The 16,365-nt window shown below is 43.9% G+C and overlaps 1 protein-coding gene across 3 annotated transcripts in view; it reads left to right on the forward strand.

The window, feature by feature from the left end:
• Positions 1-897: 897 nt before the first annotated feature.
• The window catches only part of LOC110000321 (6-phosphofructo-2-kinase/fructose-2,6-bisphosphatase), a 16,850-nt gene continuing 1,382 nt past the window's right edge, over positions 898-16,365 (forward strand). Inside the window, exons 1-14 of one of the 3 annotated variants that reach the window (XM_020655571.3) lie at positions 898-1,306; positions 5,732-5,857; positions 6,783-6,879; positions 7,002-7,068; positions 7,902-7,976; positions 8,075-8,131; positions 9,345-9,466; positions 10,491-10,698; positions 10,849-10,995; positions 12,025-12,129; positions 13,042-13,171; positions 13,611-13,673; positions 13,796-13,860; positions 14,975-16,365. The exon at positions 14,975-16,365 is cut by the window's right edge and continues 1,382 nt beyond it. In XM_020655571.3, the coding sequence (XP_020511227.1) occupies positions 1,222-1,306; positions 5,732-5,857; positions 6,783-6,879; positions 7,002-7,068; positions 7,902-7,976; positions 8,075-8,131; positions 9,345-9,466; positions 10,491-10,698; positions 10,849-10,995; positions 12,025-12,129; positions 13,042-13,171; positions 13,611-13,673; positions 13,796-13,860; positions 14,975-15,034 (1,407 nt within the window). In that variant the 5' untranslated portion in view covers positions 898-1,221 and the 3' untranslated portion in view covers positions 15,035-16,365. Of the gene's footprint in view, positions 1,307-1,841; positions 1,971-3,601; positions 4,084-5,731; positions 5,858-6,782; positions 6,880-7,001; positions 7,069-7,901; positions 7,977-8,074; positions 8,132-9,344; positions 9,467-10,490; positions 10,699-10,848; positions 10,996-12,024; positions 12,130-13,041; positions 13,172-13,610; positions 13,674-13,795; positions 13,861-14,974 lie in introns of those variants that run through there. The other 2 variants (XM_065961739.1, XM_020655570.3) reach the window with 2 other exon arrangements.

Below are 16,365 nucleotides of genomic sequence, written 5' to 3' on the forward strand. Positions count from 1 at the left end.
AAATAATACCGGCCCTTTAAGGTTCCATTTAAAATCCTCTAATTTAAACTTAAAGATCCTGTGAGGAACTTTCAGCTTGTGTTGATTTTGGTGCCCCCTGTGGACAAAGCAGTGCATCTTAACTCTTTGCTTATCTTGTCCCACATGTGTCGATAATTGGGTTATTTTTAAATTTCATCCTGCTTTCTTTAAAAATTCAAATGTTTCACTCACAGTGAATCTTTGACGTGGAAAATGTAAAAAAATGAAAAAAAAAAGGCCGTCCCATCATAGTGTGGCCATTCATTTTTCTGACACCTACCCCCCCTGGCAGCAGTTTCAGATACTGAATCTAACTCAATACAATCAGTCAGTCTTTAATATTATGGCCTTGTTTGCTTTTTTAGGAGGTTTTCATGAGGAGGCAATATTATTCATTTCAGTCTGTTTCAAACCCAGTTAAAAACTCCTCACAGGAGCTTTAATTTAAGAAGGGAAGAGACAAGTGTACTTATTTAGCCCATTTTAGAATAATTAAGTAATTAGTCATGCATTAATATGTTTACTACTTTTATGTTATAATTAGTAAAAGTGTTATTTACTTGATTAACTGTTGGGTAGTTTATCTTTAACAAAACACCAGGACTCATTAGTTGACTTTATGTGTTTTTAAAGAGTAATAACAGACATCAAGGAAATGTGTTGGAGCAGCAATGTGCAAAAAAAAAAATATGCAAGTGTGCAAAAATCTTAAAAACAAAAATACTGAACATGCAACTACTGAAAACACTACATCTGCCACACACACACACACACACACACACACATAACATGCAGCATCACTGCCTCGCTCTCAGAGGACAGCAGAGGCGTGGCGGGTGATGATGATGGGACATTTGTTTACACAGAGTCTCGTGAATTCTGTTGTCTTGCAGGGAACAGGAAGGAGGTAAGAGTCGGTGACGAGGGGTTAAACCTGGAGGACCAGTTTCACTGACGCAGACGGTGTGTGTGTGTGTGTGTTTGTGTGTGTTGTGTTAGTGTGTGAATGACCGGAGGAATACTAAACCGGAGGGACTACAGTGACGGAGGAGGGCCAGCATTTAAGGAACAGTGGCATGCTACAACTTGTCTGCAGACTGACCGAGCATCGCGAAGCAAGCAGAAGCCCCAGGACACACAACCTGTACATGCTACACACACACACACTCACACTCTGTACGCCAGGAATAGATTCGGAGGATGAACGGAGCGGCGATTACGCAAGACGGAACCGAGCTGCTGCAGGGGGGCACGGGGAGGACGCTCCGGTTCCAGCGGCCGCACTGTGAGTGACAGCAACACACACACACAAAACAAAAAAACACACACAGACTTAACACACACACACACACACACACAAACTGCTGACGGCGGTGCGTGTCGAGCCACAGAGTTACGTAACAAACGCACACACTTCCTCCTTTTTCATTCATTTGAGTTGCAGTGTGAAAGAGGCGACGTGCGCGTGCGCAATCCCCGTGACGCAAACTGTTCACAAATATTGATAAACGAGCAGAGCGCGTGGTTGCCATCCACGCGCCTCCAGCGGTGCTGCTGGTGAATGAAACAAATCAAATGACTGAATCAGATCATTCAGACAGACACTCCTACGTCATTACATAAGCGTGGATGTGTTTTTGTGGGAGCTGTCCAACATTTGGAACAACATGTGGCTGATGTTTTTCCCAGCGGCCCTTGGAGCGGACGTAGTGGGAGCCAGATGTGTTGTGTGTTACACTGGAGAGGTGGGGGGGGGGGCTGAGCTGCACGCTGAAGGCCGCTGCTGTGCGGGGTCGTCGGATGGTTATTTTTGGAGGGGGGGGGGGGGGGTTGTGGTTAGTCGTGTGACGCCGAGCATAGACCCACGTGGCTTCTGGGTCTCTGCATGAAGAAACAAATGGAGTCCAGGCAGCAGCAGCGGACGAGGCGTGTGCGCCTTGAGAGCACAGGTGAGGTTTGAAAGCTTGGTTAAGACAGATGGTTAACCTGTGCTCCCCTCTCTCTCTCTCTCTGTCTCTCTGTCTCTCTCTCTGTCTCTCTCTCTCTCTCTGTCTCTCTCTCTCTCTCTCTCTCTCTCTCTCTGTCTCTCTCTGTCTCTCTCTGTCTCTCTCTCTGTCTCTCTGTCTCTCTCTCTCTCTCTCTCTGTCTCTGTCTCTCTCTCTCTCTCTCTCTCTCTCTCTCTCTCTGTCTCTCTCTCTGTCTCTCTGTCTGTCTGTCTCTCTCTCTCTGTCTCTCACTCTCTCTCTGTCTCTCTCTCTCTCTGTCTCTCTCTCTCTCTCTCTCTCACACACACACACAACAAACTACCACGCTTTACTTGAGTCACTTTTGAAATATTAACAGTTGGCATCTGGCATTGATTTCCAAAATATTTTGCAAGCTGTCCCCAAATTAAACCTGGTGTGTGTCCTTGAAAACTTAACACACACACACACACACTAACACACACTGCATGAAGCGCTCTAATTGAATTGATGTTTCCTGGAGAGTTTGTTGACATGCTTGTTAGGATCTTGGTAGGACTTTAAAATGAAACATGAGAGTCCTGGTTATTTATATCTCTGTTTCGTTGATGATCATGATCTGTGTCCTGGATCGGGTGCTTCAATACAGTACAGTATCCTGGTTTCAGTCCGGTGCATTACATACTCAGGTAATTCAAAACCAGGACACGGTGTTTACACATGACCAGGATACTTGAATAACCCTGTCAAAAGGACACCAGTGTGCATGTATGCAAATTATGTAGAAAAGCAAACAAAAGAGTGTAAAAGGGCTGCACTGGTAAGAACAAATATTGTGTTTGTAGCTTATGTTAAAGGAGCAGTATGTAACTCTGACCCCTAGAGTTTAAAATGGGTACTGCAGTCTAAATTCTAAACATTGTAAGAGCTGTCTCCCCCCCCCCTCTCTAGAGTGGATGCTCACTCAGGTCACCATGTGGTGGACTCTGAAGCTTCAGTGTTTATCCAGCTCTGCATGGGTCTGTAAACCTTTCTGTGTTCTAACCTCTCTCCATTTTTCAAAAGCATCTCCAATATTGATCCTAGTTTGAGCACGTTTCTGCTCGTGGAGCTTATTAGAAACATGCAGAGGCTTTTTAGGTCGGGTACAATCACTTCTATCTGAACCACTTCTCTTGACCGCTTCCATCGCTGCAACACCTGTTGACCTGATAACTGCTCTCATATCTGACAAACTGAGGGGCGACTATTTTGTCCTTAATATTTTGATCCTTTTTAAGGTTTAGTTTCATTTTATAAGCAGCTATCAATCCAATGACTAGCTCTCGATGTCAGGTTAATGTGGAGGAAACATATTTTTTATATCTGAAATGTGGTGGATTATAAGTAGAAAGTAGCATGACTCGTAAAAATGTGCAGAATTTACACACCTAGTGGCCAAACACACACACACTCACCATCAAATACACACTCATCTCTCTCTCTCTCTCTCTCTCTCTCTCTCTCTCTCTCTCTCTCTCTCACACACACACACACTCACCATCAAATACACACTCATCTCTCTCTCTCTCTCTCTCTCTCTCTCTCTCTCTCTCTCACACACACACACACACACAGAGGGATGGGTTAATTCATCAGATTATATCAGTCATCTGATCAGGTCTTGTTCACGCTGCCGTTCCTGGTCTGTCAGGTGACACCACTTCCTGAATGCCAGGGCAAAGTTTAGGTTTGAGCTCTGTGATTGGTTGGGCGTATGACCTCATCTCTGGGTGTTACCAGGACAGTTAAAGCAACTGACAGGTCGATGGACCAATCAGAGACTCTCAGTAGGTGTGCTGACTCAGAGTGAGAAAGTTCAAAATCTGTACGCTCACCTAGAGCGCTCCTCTTTCCTCTGTGCTGCTGTCACTTACACACACACACACACACACACACACTCAGTACAGAGGAGTATACACACACACACACACACACACACACACACACACACACATCCTGGCTGCCATGTCAGAAACTCAAAGAAAACTCACTCAAAATCCTCTGGAGAAGACATGGGTGCCATGGATGAAAAGCAGGCTGAGCCAACGCAGAGGCTGTGAGTACACACACACACACACACACACACACACACACACACACACACACACACTCTTACAAACGGACTGACACACATTCACTGCATGACACACATTCTCACACACATACACGGATACTACATTGTTTTCCTTTGTGTCATGTAACGTCAGTTTGACAGGTTGTAACTTGCTCGTTGAGAATGTGTCAGAGACTTTAATGAGCGCAGAGCGACTCGTCCTGTTTTGTGTTTTTGGGGGTCAGAGGAGCTCGGCGTGGCTCTGTGAGAGACCGGAGGGACGTTCACCCCAAATGTTCACCCAGAGGACATGTGTACTTACTCTGCTGCCTAAATCAACCGCCTGCACAACTTTAAATTCATAGAAATGATTGTTAAGGTTTGATACTTTCTGTTGCAGGCTGGTAGGTCTCCAGCAAGGACTTCAGGATAATGACTGTTTTCTTTACCAGCGTGTGATGTTTGGATATTTACTCAGATTCTCTTCAGACTCTGAACAATTGATGTGAACAGCCTTCAGGGTCGGAACAATAACTCTCAAAGTCAGAGAACATTTAAGGGGAAATACCTTCTGAATGGAAACACCTTGACTCGATGTGAAACAAAAACTAAACCTTTCATTTATTGACATTTGCAACCTTTGGCTCTTATGTAAATCGTTATATTGCTTCGACTGTTTCCTTAGATTTGTGCTGAAATCGCTAAAATCTCCTCTGTAGCGTTTATGGCCAGACTGATATGGGATTTTTGGGGCCAAAACCGATATTAGGACGAGAGAAAATTTGATACCGATATATAGGCCGATATCTTTCTTTAATCTATAATCGATCTGTAGACATAGACATAGATAAACACATTTATTGTGTGGATCCCTCATATGCAGTTATCAAACGCTTGTGGAAATGATTTATAATGACAAGATGGCCGTTCAGCTGGAAAGTAACTGAGCATGTACGTGCATCACCGCTCGACACTCTGGAGAGTGATGATGTTTGATGTAATCCATATAGCGCCCTCTGCTGGTGAAAGAGAACTGCAAGTGTAACACAATGAAACTCAAATGAAATGCTTTTTGTGACTGGTGAATAAATCGAGTCATATCGGAGGATATCTGCGATAAAATTAGCCGATACCGATAGTCACTGGATACGCCGATATCGGCCGATATTATCGGCTGGCGGATGAATCGGTCGGGCTCTAGAAGCCTTCATGTTGTTTCTACATCAGGACTGAACACGACTGATTAGAAAGAAAGACTTTAAAAACTCAGGATGGGGAGCAGATCGATCGACGAACACAGAAGAAACACTCGGCTAAAACTTGAGATGTTTTAGTACTTTAGTTCTGTTCATCACATTTTAGACCAATCTGTTTTTTGTTTTTATAAAAGAGCAGAAAGTTTTCTTCTTTGCTCTTTTGATTTTTATCTTTTTGTTTGTCAGGTTTTGCTCGTTACTTACCGACTTGGTCGAAACGGTTACAAGACAAAACTTCTGAAACCTTTAATTATCTTTAAACAGAGGAGTTTTCCCCTCCTAGGTTTGCAGTTTTCAACAGGACTACCATCAGCGTTGAGTATCTTCATAAAGCTTTGTCTAAATGAAGGCGTGCAGCCCAGGTGTGTGAGCATCAGTGTGTTTGTGTGTTTCAGCGTCCGTGCCTCAGTTCACCAACTCCCCGACCATGATCGTGATGGTGGGACTCCCAGCGAGAGGAAAGACCTACATCTCTAAAAAGCTCACCAGATACCTGAACTGGATCGGCGTCACCACCAAAGGTACCACACCATGACGGTTAAGTGTTACAGTGGAACTCGGACTCCACTGAGACCCGGTCCGCATGTAGGCGGGTATTTTTTTTTTTAAACAAAGGATTTCCTCCTCCGCTTAAAGGCTTTATATGCGACTTTTTTGATCCAGCAGATGTCGCCCTTGAGCTCCAGCATGAAACCAAAACAACTCGTGCTGCATTGTTGTGTTAGCATGCTAATGCTAGCGATCTTTATTCTGCTGGTATCTTCACACTGCATGTAAATTTACCTGAAATGAGCGTGATCTAGAAACACAGTTAAGCAGTGAGTACAGTATGTTATTCTTCTTTTCTCTAGTCCCTCAATTAAACAACTTTTATACACGAGGGGAGGAGTCAGCCGGCCGTCCCGGCGATGTAAACAAAGTGAAGATAGGACTCTGAAAACTCTGAAAACATCACAGACAGTGGGACTCGGGTGTTACACCCATTGTAGACAGTCATGACTCACAGAGTTATTTTCAGAGGAGATACTTGATTTATATATTTAAGTGTGAAAAATCACATAGAAAGACTTTAAAAAAATAATCCCGTCCACACACGCTCAGTTCTCAAAAACATCTTTGTCCACAAAAAAAAACGTGTGTGGTTGGAGTGTTGTCTGAAGCAGCAGTGACCTTGGTCGTCCAATCGGGCGTCTCTGCTCGTCGACATAGTGGGAGAGTAACTGTGTGTGTGTGTGTGTGTGTTAGCATGGCAAAAGTCCAGTTAGCATCGTTAGCACCAGCGCTAGTTTGTTTATGTCTGTCATCGCACTAATCTCATGTAGCATCGCACAATGACACTGTACATAAACGTGTATTATTTATGCTTAATCCCTCCCTGTCCACTTCTGTTATTTGCTCCCATACGTTTAATTATTTACACCACGCTCCCCTTCATGTGCTCTGCAGTGTTCAACGTGGGTCAGTACAGAAGAGATGCGACACGTGCGTACAACAGCTTCGAGTTCTTCAGCCCCGACAACACAGAGGCCATGACCATACGCAAGTATGAACCCAGTCTCTCTGCCAAACAGCCTGTGACTTTAAATGTGTCCTCTCTTTGGAATATAGGGCATAACAATGTGTTTGTAGTGAGAGTGAAAGTCTGTGTTGTGTGTGTGTGCTCAGGGCCTGCGCTGTCGCCGCTCTGAAAGATGTGTGCGACTACTTCACCAGAATGCTCGGCCAGGTCGTGGTGAGTGAAATCAAACATCAACAGAGAAATTAACATGTTTAAAGCCTGGTTCAGAAAATAATATTGGTTCCCATATGGGCACACGCTCTACGGGGGAGGGGCATTTTATCAGCTCCAGCTCTCAGCCTGTCGTTAGGTTGACTGAAAGTTAGACTGAGACAGCATTTCCAGCATGGAGACCGCCATCGATGGGACTCCAGCGCCCCCTGCAGGAACAGACGGGAGACATCACTCAGGCTTCAAACATTAAGATTTACAGTAGAGCCCGACCGACTAATAGCTTAACAGGTGACTATCTGTATCGGCTAATTTTATCTCAGATATGTGTTCACCAGTCAAATATCATTTCATTTCAGTATCATTGTGTTACACTAGCACTTAACTTTCACCAGCAGGGGGCGCTATATGGATTACAACAAATATTATCACTCTCCGGAGTGTCAAGCATTGATGCACTTACATGCGCAGTTACTGCATTTATGGGGAACAATGCATTAGATGTGTATATCTATATTTATCTTTACAGAGATGACACAGATTTAAGAAAGATATTGGCCGATATATTGGTATAGGATTTATTCCCCTCCCAACTATCAGTATTGGCCCCAGAAATCTCACATCGGTCTGGCCCTAATTTACAGTCTATGGTAAAAACAAGAACTTATGACTGCAGTTGCACTAAGACACCTTTGGGTGGGGCCAAAATGCACAAAACCAAAGTCCTACATGTTGTTGATTTAACCATTTTGGGTTCTGAAGTCCGATTTTTGCTGCTTTATTTTTTTTTAAGTCAAAGAGAGTCAGTCCATAAAGTCCTTGGTTTTATTTTTCAGGTTTTCGATGCCACCAACACGACAACGGAGCGCAGAGACGTCATCACCAGCTTTGCAAAGGAAAACGGCTACAAGGTTTGTTGATCTTTTGCCGTGTTTCACATGAAAACCAATATTTATTTTATATTTCTGCAACAACAACATCTCTCTCTCTCTCTTTCTCAAATGTCCAGGTTTTCTTCGTGGAGTCGATCTGTGACGACCCTGAAATCATCGCTGAGAACATTAAGGTAACACAAGTGTGTGTTAGTTCAGAGATCGCCACAAGAGCCAGCGGCAGTTTGACGCCGACGCTCAGTGTGTGTTCTCCGCGTTTGTTTGTTATTGGAGGAGCAGGCTGACCCGGACACACGGAGCCTCTCAGAGACGCTGCCAGGTCTCGTGTTTCCTGGCGTCCTTCGTTTTCAACTCGAGCCAGATTGAACATACGGAGACCGGATCTCCTGCTGGTCTCCACATTTTAGTTTCTCTTCCTTTTTTTTCTTGGTCAGTTCAGTTTAAAGCAGAAATATAATTCATATTTTTCTGTTTGTTGTATGTGCAGTCGTCATGGCTCTTTCAGATGATGTGTTGCTTTAAAAAGACGAGTGTCTTCAGCTTCTCTTTAGCTGCTCCAATAAAGCTTTTTGGGTTTTATAGATAGTTTTATATCTACATGGGGTGGAGCAACGATTTTAAAAGTGTGGGTGTTTTAAGGCTGGTGCATGATGGGAGGTGGATTTATCTTAAAAACATCAGTGTTAGTGACTATCTTTCAGAAGGAAGCTCCATGATGTGGACGTACCCGTTTGTTAGCTCCGACTCAGCCGGTGATGAGAGACAGGATTACTCTTATATATACCTGTGCAAATGGCAATAAGCATCTATTCTATTCTATTCTATATCTACAGTCCCTAAAACTTCCTGTGTTCCTATTTTGAATGATGAAACACACAAGCAGCACTTCTTGCTGCTATGGAGAGTTAGTTCCTCTCAGGCAGGGTCACAGTGAGGGTGCTATTTTGTAGACTGTGCTGCATTCAAATGCAACAAAGGCTGGTCAAATTAGAGAACAACAATCAACTTTTAAAGTCAGAGTCAGGAAACTGAACTACATCGGTTTGGTATTGAAACAGAGCGCTGCCAGCGCAAAAAACTGAGTGATTGGACTGGACACGGGCCCTTTTTCTTTCTCTCTCTCACTCTCTTTCCTTCCTCATTGGGGCTGAGACACACATCATTTGCTACTACTTCACTTTTTGGGATGCATATCGATCGTCTGTTAGAGTTTCTGACTGTCTGAGTGGAACAGACAGCAGGGACAATGGTTGGCGTTCATACCGTTGGAAGGTTTGCTTTAAAGCATATTTTAGCTGCTATGAGAATAAACCTGGGGTGAAATGTTCTTGAATGAGGTCTACCGTCGTTTAATGTTCCACTCAAACCGTGTCTGTCTCCTCACAGCAAGTGAAGCTGAGCAGTCCGGACTACGTAGGCTGTGACAAAGAGGAGGCGGTGGCCGACTTCCTGAAGAGGATCGAGTGTTACAAGCAGACGTACGTCCCGCTGGACGACAACAAAGACAGGTGACAGAATCAGGAATGTGGACTTCAGCCCAGAGTTTATGTGACAAAGCAAAGTGGATGATTGGCAGCTCGGGATTTAACAACAGTCAGTATCAATGTGAAGAGAAGTGAGGCATAAAGATTTTAAAGGACGTGTGTTTGATCGTAAAAGAAGACGAGCATAAACTTTAATTATCAGTAAATTTTGATGCATTCATCTCTGTGATTTTTTTATATTAAACCAGTCACTATGTGGTTTCCCTGAGTTAAAGGTCCAATCAGTGAGCTGTGTAGAGAGTGAGATGATAAAGGTATCTTACTATCTGATCATTAAGGAAACATGCTATGTTGAAGTGCTGGCTTCTCTGACAACAATGCAGCAGCCAGTATGTCCTCCTTCTAACTTTAGATTCTGCTCCTGAATGCTCTGGATTTGTTTGGACCAGAGAAGGTAGGCGCTTTTAAGACACCCCCACACGGCCGTTTTGGACACCCCTCTGTTTGCCAGATATGAGAGCAGTTATCAGGTCAACAGGTGTTGCAGCGATGGAAGCGGTCGAGAGAAGTGGTTCAGATAGAAGTGATTGTACCCGACCTAAAAAGCCTCTGCATGTTTCTAATAAGCTCCACGAGCAGAAACGTGCTCAAACTAGGATCAATATTGGAGATGCTTTTGAAAAATGGAGAGAGGTTAGAACACAGAAAGGTTTACAGACCCATGCAGAGCTGGATAAACACTGAAGCTTCAGAGTCCACCACATGGTGACCTGAGTGAGCATCCACTCTAGAGAGGAGGGGGGAGGGGGGAGACAGCTCTCTATGGTGTTTAGAATTTAGACTGCAGTACCCATTTTAAACACTAGGGGTCAGAGTTACATACTGCTCCTTATTTAAACACTGCAAAGAGATATTTACTTCTGTTTGCGTCTCAAACTGAAGGTAAATCAAGCATTGTTAAACATTTTCACCCACACATCTGTATATAAATAAAAAAATAAAAGAAACGTAGAAAATAATCTCCATCCTTCTTCTTGTCTTGATGCAGGAACTTGTCCTACATCAAGATCTTCAACGTGGGCAGCAGGTATTTGGTGAACCGGGTCCAGGACCACATCCAGAGCCGGATAGTGTACTACCTCATGAACATCCACGTCACCCCGAGGTCCATCTACCTGTGTCGTCACGGAGAGAGCGAGCTCAACCTCGTGGGTCGCATTGGGGGGGACTCTGGGCTGTCGCCTCGAGGGGCTCAGGTGAGGACCGTTAGATCTGTGTGTGTGTGTGTTTGTGTTTGGTACTGAATATAGCATATATATTAATGTGTGTGTGTGTGTGTGTGTGTGTGTGTGTGTGTGTGTGTGTGTGTGTGTATGTGTGTGTGTGTGTGTGTGTGTGTGTGTCAGTTTGCCAGTGCTCTGGGTACGTACATGCGTGGTCAGTGTATCAGTGACCTGAAGGTGTGGACGAGTCACATGAAGAGGACCATCCAGACCGCAGAGGGTCTGGGAGTTCAGTACGAGCAGTGGAAAGCTCTCAACGAGATCGACGCTGTGAGTGCCGTCAATGTGTTTCCAACATTCACTCTGCAAAGAGTGACGTCTAAGTTAGATCAAATATTTTAAATCCAGGCAAAGCATAGTTAACATTTTTCTGACATAATATTTCTTCTTAAAGGTCTCATATCCTCCTCCTCTTCTTCAGTGTAAATAAGTCTCAGAGCTCCTCAAAACATGTGTGTGAAGTTTCTTGTTCTAAATCCACTCTGATTCTGTATTTGATCATGTCTATAAAACCCTCTATTTCAGCCCTGCTCAGAACAGACTGTTTCTGTGTCTGTACCTTTAAATATGTAAATGAGCTGTGTCTGACCACGCCCCCTCTCTGGAAGGGCTTTGGTGTACTCGGTCTTTCTCACTCCATGTCCTATTGTTTACGGTGAGAAGGCAGACTCAGAGGGCAGAACAAACACCTGGCTGTGGGAGTGTCACCCACCTGGGGGAGGGGCTACTGCCCTTTGTGATGTCATGAAGGGAAAATCTCCAAACGGCCTGTTTGAGCACACATTTTCTGAAAAGAGGAGCAGGCAGAAGACAGAGAGCATGGACTTTTCTTATAATTGGGGGGTTTGTAGACAGACTAGAGACACATGTTAGAGTTAGAGGAACATGGTGAAGAGGATTTAATATAATATGTGACCTTTAAATCTTTTCTTTGTATCAGACAAAGATAACGGTTTTATTCTGTCCATGCTAGTTAGAAGTTATCTGCAGGGTCTCAATTATTAGATTTTTCATTATTTTTTAAATAATGTGAAGAGACTAGTTTACCAACAGATTCATTTGGTCATTTTCGGAGACTGAGAAAGTAATCATTTTTTAAATTATGTTTAGGGACTAATTTTGCTGATTTTCAGTTATAAACCTGCGCTTAATTTCTTTGCTTTCTTGTTTTAAAAAGCTGACGTTTGTGTGAATATAATTCTCTCCGCGTTGCTGTAAACGAGAGCCTGAGAAAGGTTTGTGTAAGAGACACAAGAGATCTGTTTGTTTGAGACTCTATGTGTGTTGTTGTCGTCTCAGGGGGTTTGCGAGGACATGACGTACGAGGAGATCCAGGAGCATTACCCAGAGGAGTTCGCACTGAGAGACCAAGACAAATATCGCTATCGCTACCCCCGAGGAGAGGTGAGAGGGGGAGAGGGGGAGAGGGGTTTTAAAATGTTGATCTTCAACTCTTCTATGTTCCTCATTCTTCTTAAAGTACCAATCAGTGAGATGTGTGGAGAGTGAGATGATAAAGGTATCTTACTCTCTGATCATTAAGGAAACATGCTATGTTGAAGTGCTGGCTTCTCTGACAACAATGCAGCAGCCAGTATGTCCTCCTTCTAACTTTAGATTCTGCTCCTGAATGCTCTGGATTTGTTTGGACCAGAGAAGGTAGGCAGTTTTAAGACACCCCCACACGGCCGTTTTGGACACCCCTCGGTTTGTCAGATATGAGAGCAGTTATCAGGTCAACAGGTGTTGCAGTGATGGAAGCGGTCAAGAGAAGTGGTTCAGATAGAAGTGATTGTACCCGACCTAAAAAGCCTCTGCATGTTTCTAATAAGCTCCACGAGCAGAAACGTGCTCAAACTAGGATCAATATTGGAGATGCTTTTGAAAAATGGAGAGAGGTTAGAACACAGAAAGGTTTACAGACCCATGCAGAGCTGGATAAACACTGAAGCTTCAGAGTCCACCACATGGTGACCTGAGAGAGCATCCACTCTAGAGGGAGGGGGGGGGGGGGGGGCAGCACTCTATGATGTTTTTGATTCAGACTGCAGTACCCATTTTAAACACTAGGGGTCAGAGTTACATACTGCTCCTTTAAACTTGTGAACGCATCCATTCAGTTTGAAACTTTCACCAAAACACAAACTGCATATGCTTTAGTTTTTTTAGTAAAGGCATCTTTGCATAAGATCTAAACCAAAACATCCTTTACATTTAAATTCTAACAGTAGTTTCTTGTGTTTTCTGAAGTTATATTTAATATATGTTACCATAATAACACACTGCACCTTCATGGTCTGTCTCTGTCTCCACCAGTCATACGAGGACCTGGTGCAGCGTCTGGAGCCAGTCATCATGGAGCTGGAGAGGCAGGAGAACGTTTTGGTCATCTGTCACCAGGCTGTCATGAGGTGTCTGCTGGCATACTTCCTGGACAAAAGTGCAAGTGAGTGCAAACAAACGAAATGTATATTCACAATAACAAACAAAACATCCCTCTTCGTTTAACGGGACGCTGGAAGTCAGTCTGAGGTGCAGAGAGAAGTTGTTCTGTGCGGCGGCACTTATAAGCTGTTGGTTTTAATTGTGCCTGCTTTTAGGGGTCTGCTCAGCACCCTTATTTCCACGTCCCACATCCCTTGGCATAAACCAGGCAAGAAAAGTTCCCATCAAATGTATGACAGACAAGTGTTGAAATAAAAAACTATATTTATTCAGTTATTCAGGTCCAGACCAATAAGGGATTTTTGGGACCGATATCGAAGTAAGGGATACAAACGAAGACTAGAAAATAAATATACAAGTTCAAGTCCATCTAGCATAAGTAAACATCTGTATATTATGATAACGTTGTTTTTTATTCTCTCTCTCTCTCTGTTTGTCAGATGAGCTGCCCTACCTGAAGTGTCCTCTCCACACAGTCCTGAAACTCACGCCCGTCGCCTACGGTCAGTCTCACAGCTGGACTCTACCTCCAGTTGATTCTTCTTCTTGACTTGAAGTTTTCCTTTCTCTCTTATATTTATAAATCACAGCCTCTCTCTCTCTGCGGTTTGTGTTTGTCTCTCAGGTTGTAAAGTGGAGTCCGTCTTCCTCAACATCGAAGCCGTCAACACGCACAGAGACAAACCAGAGGTAAATAAAAACTATTTTAAATAGTGGGGGTTTTGGATGGCTGCATGTCCCTCTCTTTCCTCCCAGTGTTTCCTCTCTCTCAAAATAATAATTCTTAAAGGGGACATATTATGAAAAATTTCTACAGTGTTTGTGAACATATATGTGTGTAACCTGAGAGTCTACTGACCCACAACATGTGAAATAAACCCATCCAGTCCTTTGTTTGTGGTCTGCATAAGTCTTACAACACAGAGAAAAATGCTCTGTTTCTAATGTGCTCTCGTTGTGATGTCACAGTGGGATTCTGGTAAAAATAAAATCCCCTCCCCTCCCCTGATATCTCCACCCATGGACTCCACCCCCAGACTAGAACAAAACTTTAGAGCAGGTCGGTCATTTGTATTCTTTCTACAGAGGAGTGATGTCTACGGGGAAAACTCAGGGGGCGGGGCTCATTACATTTAAAGAGACACACACACCAAAACGGAGCGTTCTGAGAGAGCTGGTTATGTTATATTTTGACCAAAGCACAACACAGATGTTTCATTCAGACCACAGGGGACTGTTAGAAAAGGTGGAGGAGGAGGACTGTTTGAAAAGGTGGAGGAGGGGGACTGTTTGAAAAGGTGGAGGAGGGGGACTGTTAGAAAAGGTGGAGGAGGAGGACTGTTTGAAAAGGTGGAGGAGGGGGACTGTTTGAAAAGGTGGAGGAGGGGACTGTTTGAAAAGGTGGAGGAGGGGACTGTTTGAAAAGGTGGAGGAGGACTGTTTGAAAAGGTGGAGGAGGGGACTGTTTGAAAAGGTGGAGGAGGGGACTGTTTGAAAAGGTGGAGGAGGGGGACTGTTAGAAAAGGTGGAGGAGGGGGACTGTTTGAAAAGGTGGAGGAGGGGGACTGTTTGAAAAGGTGGAGGAGGGGGACTGTTAGAAAAGGTGGAGGAGGGGGACTGTTAGAAAAGGTGGAGGAGGGGGACTGTTTGAAAAGGTGGAGGAGGGGGACTGTTTGAAAAGGTGGAGGAGGGGGACTGTTTGAAAAGGTGGAGGAGGACTGTTTGAAAAGGTGGAGAAGGGGGATCATATGTCCTCTTTAAATAGTGACAATCGGGTCTGATACGGTCTTTTTCTCTTTTTCAGAACGTGGATGTCGACAGAGAACCGGCGGAGGCGTTGGAGACGGTCCCTGACCACATCTAGAGCTGATCTGATCTCCTCCTACTGTCATGGAAAGTGGCCTTTTTTAATTTAACTAATCTTACTTTTCATTGTTGTGATCACGGTCATGAAATGGACACAACATGTGATGCATAAACAATCAGGAGTTTTCCTCCGATGAGCGCATACTTCCATTATAAACGCACTTTATCCTGCAGGACTCAGGCCAAATGTCTGTGATACGAAGATGAGGCTTCCTTTACCGACCACAACACGTCAGAAACTTAAACTTTATCTTCCTCCGTTCTTGTGCTAATAGACTAACCACCAGCGTACGATTATTTAAAGATCTCTGAGGTTTCATCCTTTGAGAACAGGAAGTGTTCAGCTGGAAGGTTTTCTGTTTCTCCTCGTAACAGTGACTCAAACAGGAAACGTTTGCACAGTGTTGACATAAAAGGGAATTATTTGACATGTTGACAACCGCTTTCTTCACCTCTCTCGTGTCTGTTAGCATGCTTTAGCTTAGCGCAGCACAAAGACTGGAAACAGATCAGTGCTGTAACTACGCTCAGCCGTCATCGCGTCTTTGTACGGTCATAATTATTCTCAATTCAAATCTTAATCACGTTTTTAAATCACATTATTTCGCACTTACAAATACAAATTATTAGGCTTTTATTTTGACCCATTTTTGTACCGTCCTAAGCTGAGAGTACTTTACTTCCTGTTTGAATTCTACCGTGCTTTTATTTTGAAATACAGTAAGGCCCTTCTGGTAGATGGAAGGTTAGGACATGAAGTTAAGCACAGAAACAGGAAGTGGTTAGGGATCCCAAACTGACGTCAAACAGCTCAAAGGAACGGCAACAAAGGTCAATGTGTGATGTCATAAGGTCAATGTGTGATGTCATAAGGTCAATGTGTGATGTCATCAGGTGGATATTACTGTCTGAGAGTTTGTTAAAGTGAAATGAGACATTCAGAGATGCAGCAGTGAGACTACAGGGAGACACTGAGGACGAGTATCTACGGAGAGCCTGAAGGGACAAACAGGAGATTAATCAGGATTTAAAAAAAAAAAAAAACAGACCTTAACTAGTTGACGCTGACAGCCCGAGTTTCATTGTAACAGTCTTTGTGCTAAGCTAAGCTAGCCGCCTGCTGGCCTCAGCTTTGTAAGCATCGTACAGACGAGAGAGTGACCGGGTCTCTGGTACCCCCCCACACGGTAACGGGTTTCTGTGTGGACGTGGTTTTGTTTCATGTCAAAGTGGACAAAGATGGAGGAGCTGATCTTGAAGAGAAACAAACCACACACACCCTCTGAAGTTTAAACTGCCCGACACCACGACGTGCCTCACACGAGTCAA

This window comes from Labrus bergylta, chromosome 12 (genome assembly GCF_963930695.1).
Source record: "Labrus bergylta chromosome 12, fLabBer1.1, whole genome shotgun sequence".
NCBI lineage: Eukaryota > Metazoa > Chordata > Actinopteri > Labriformes > Labridae > Labrus > Labrus bergylta.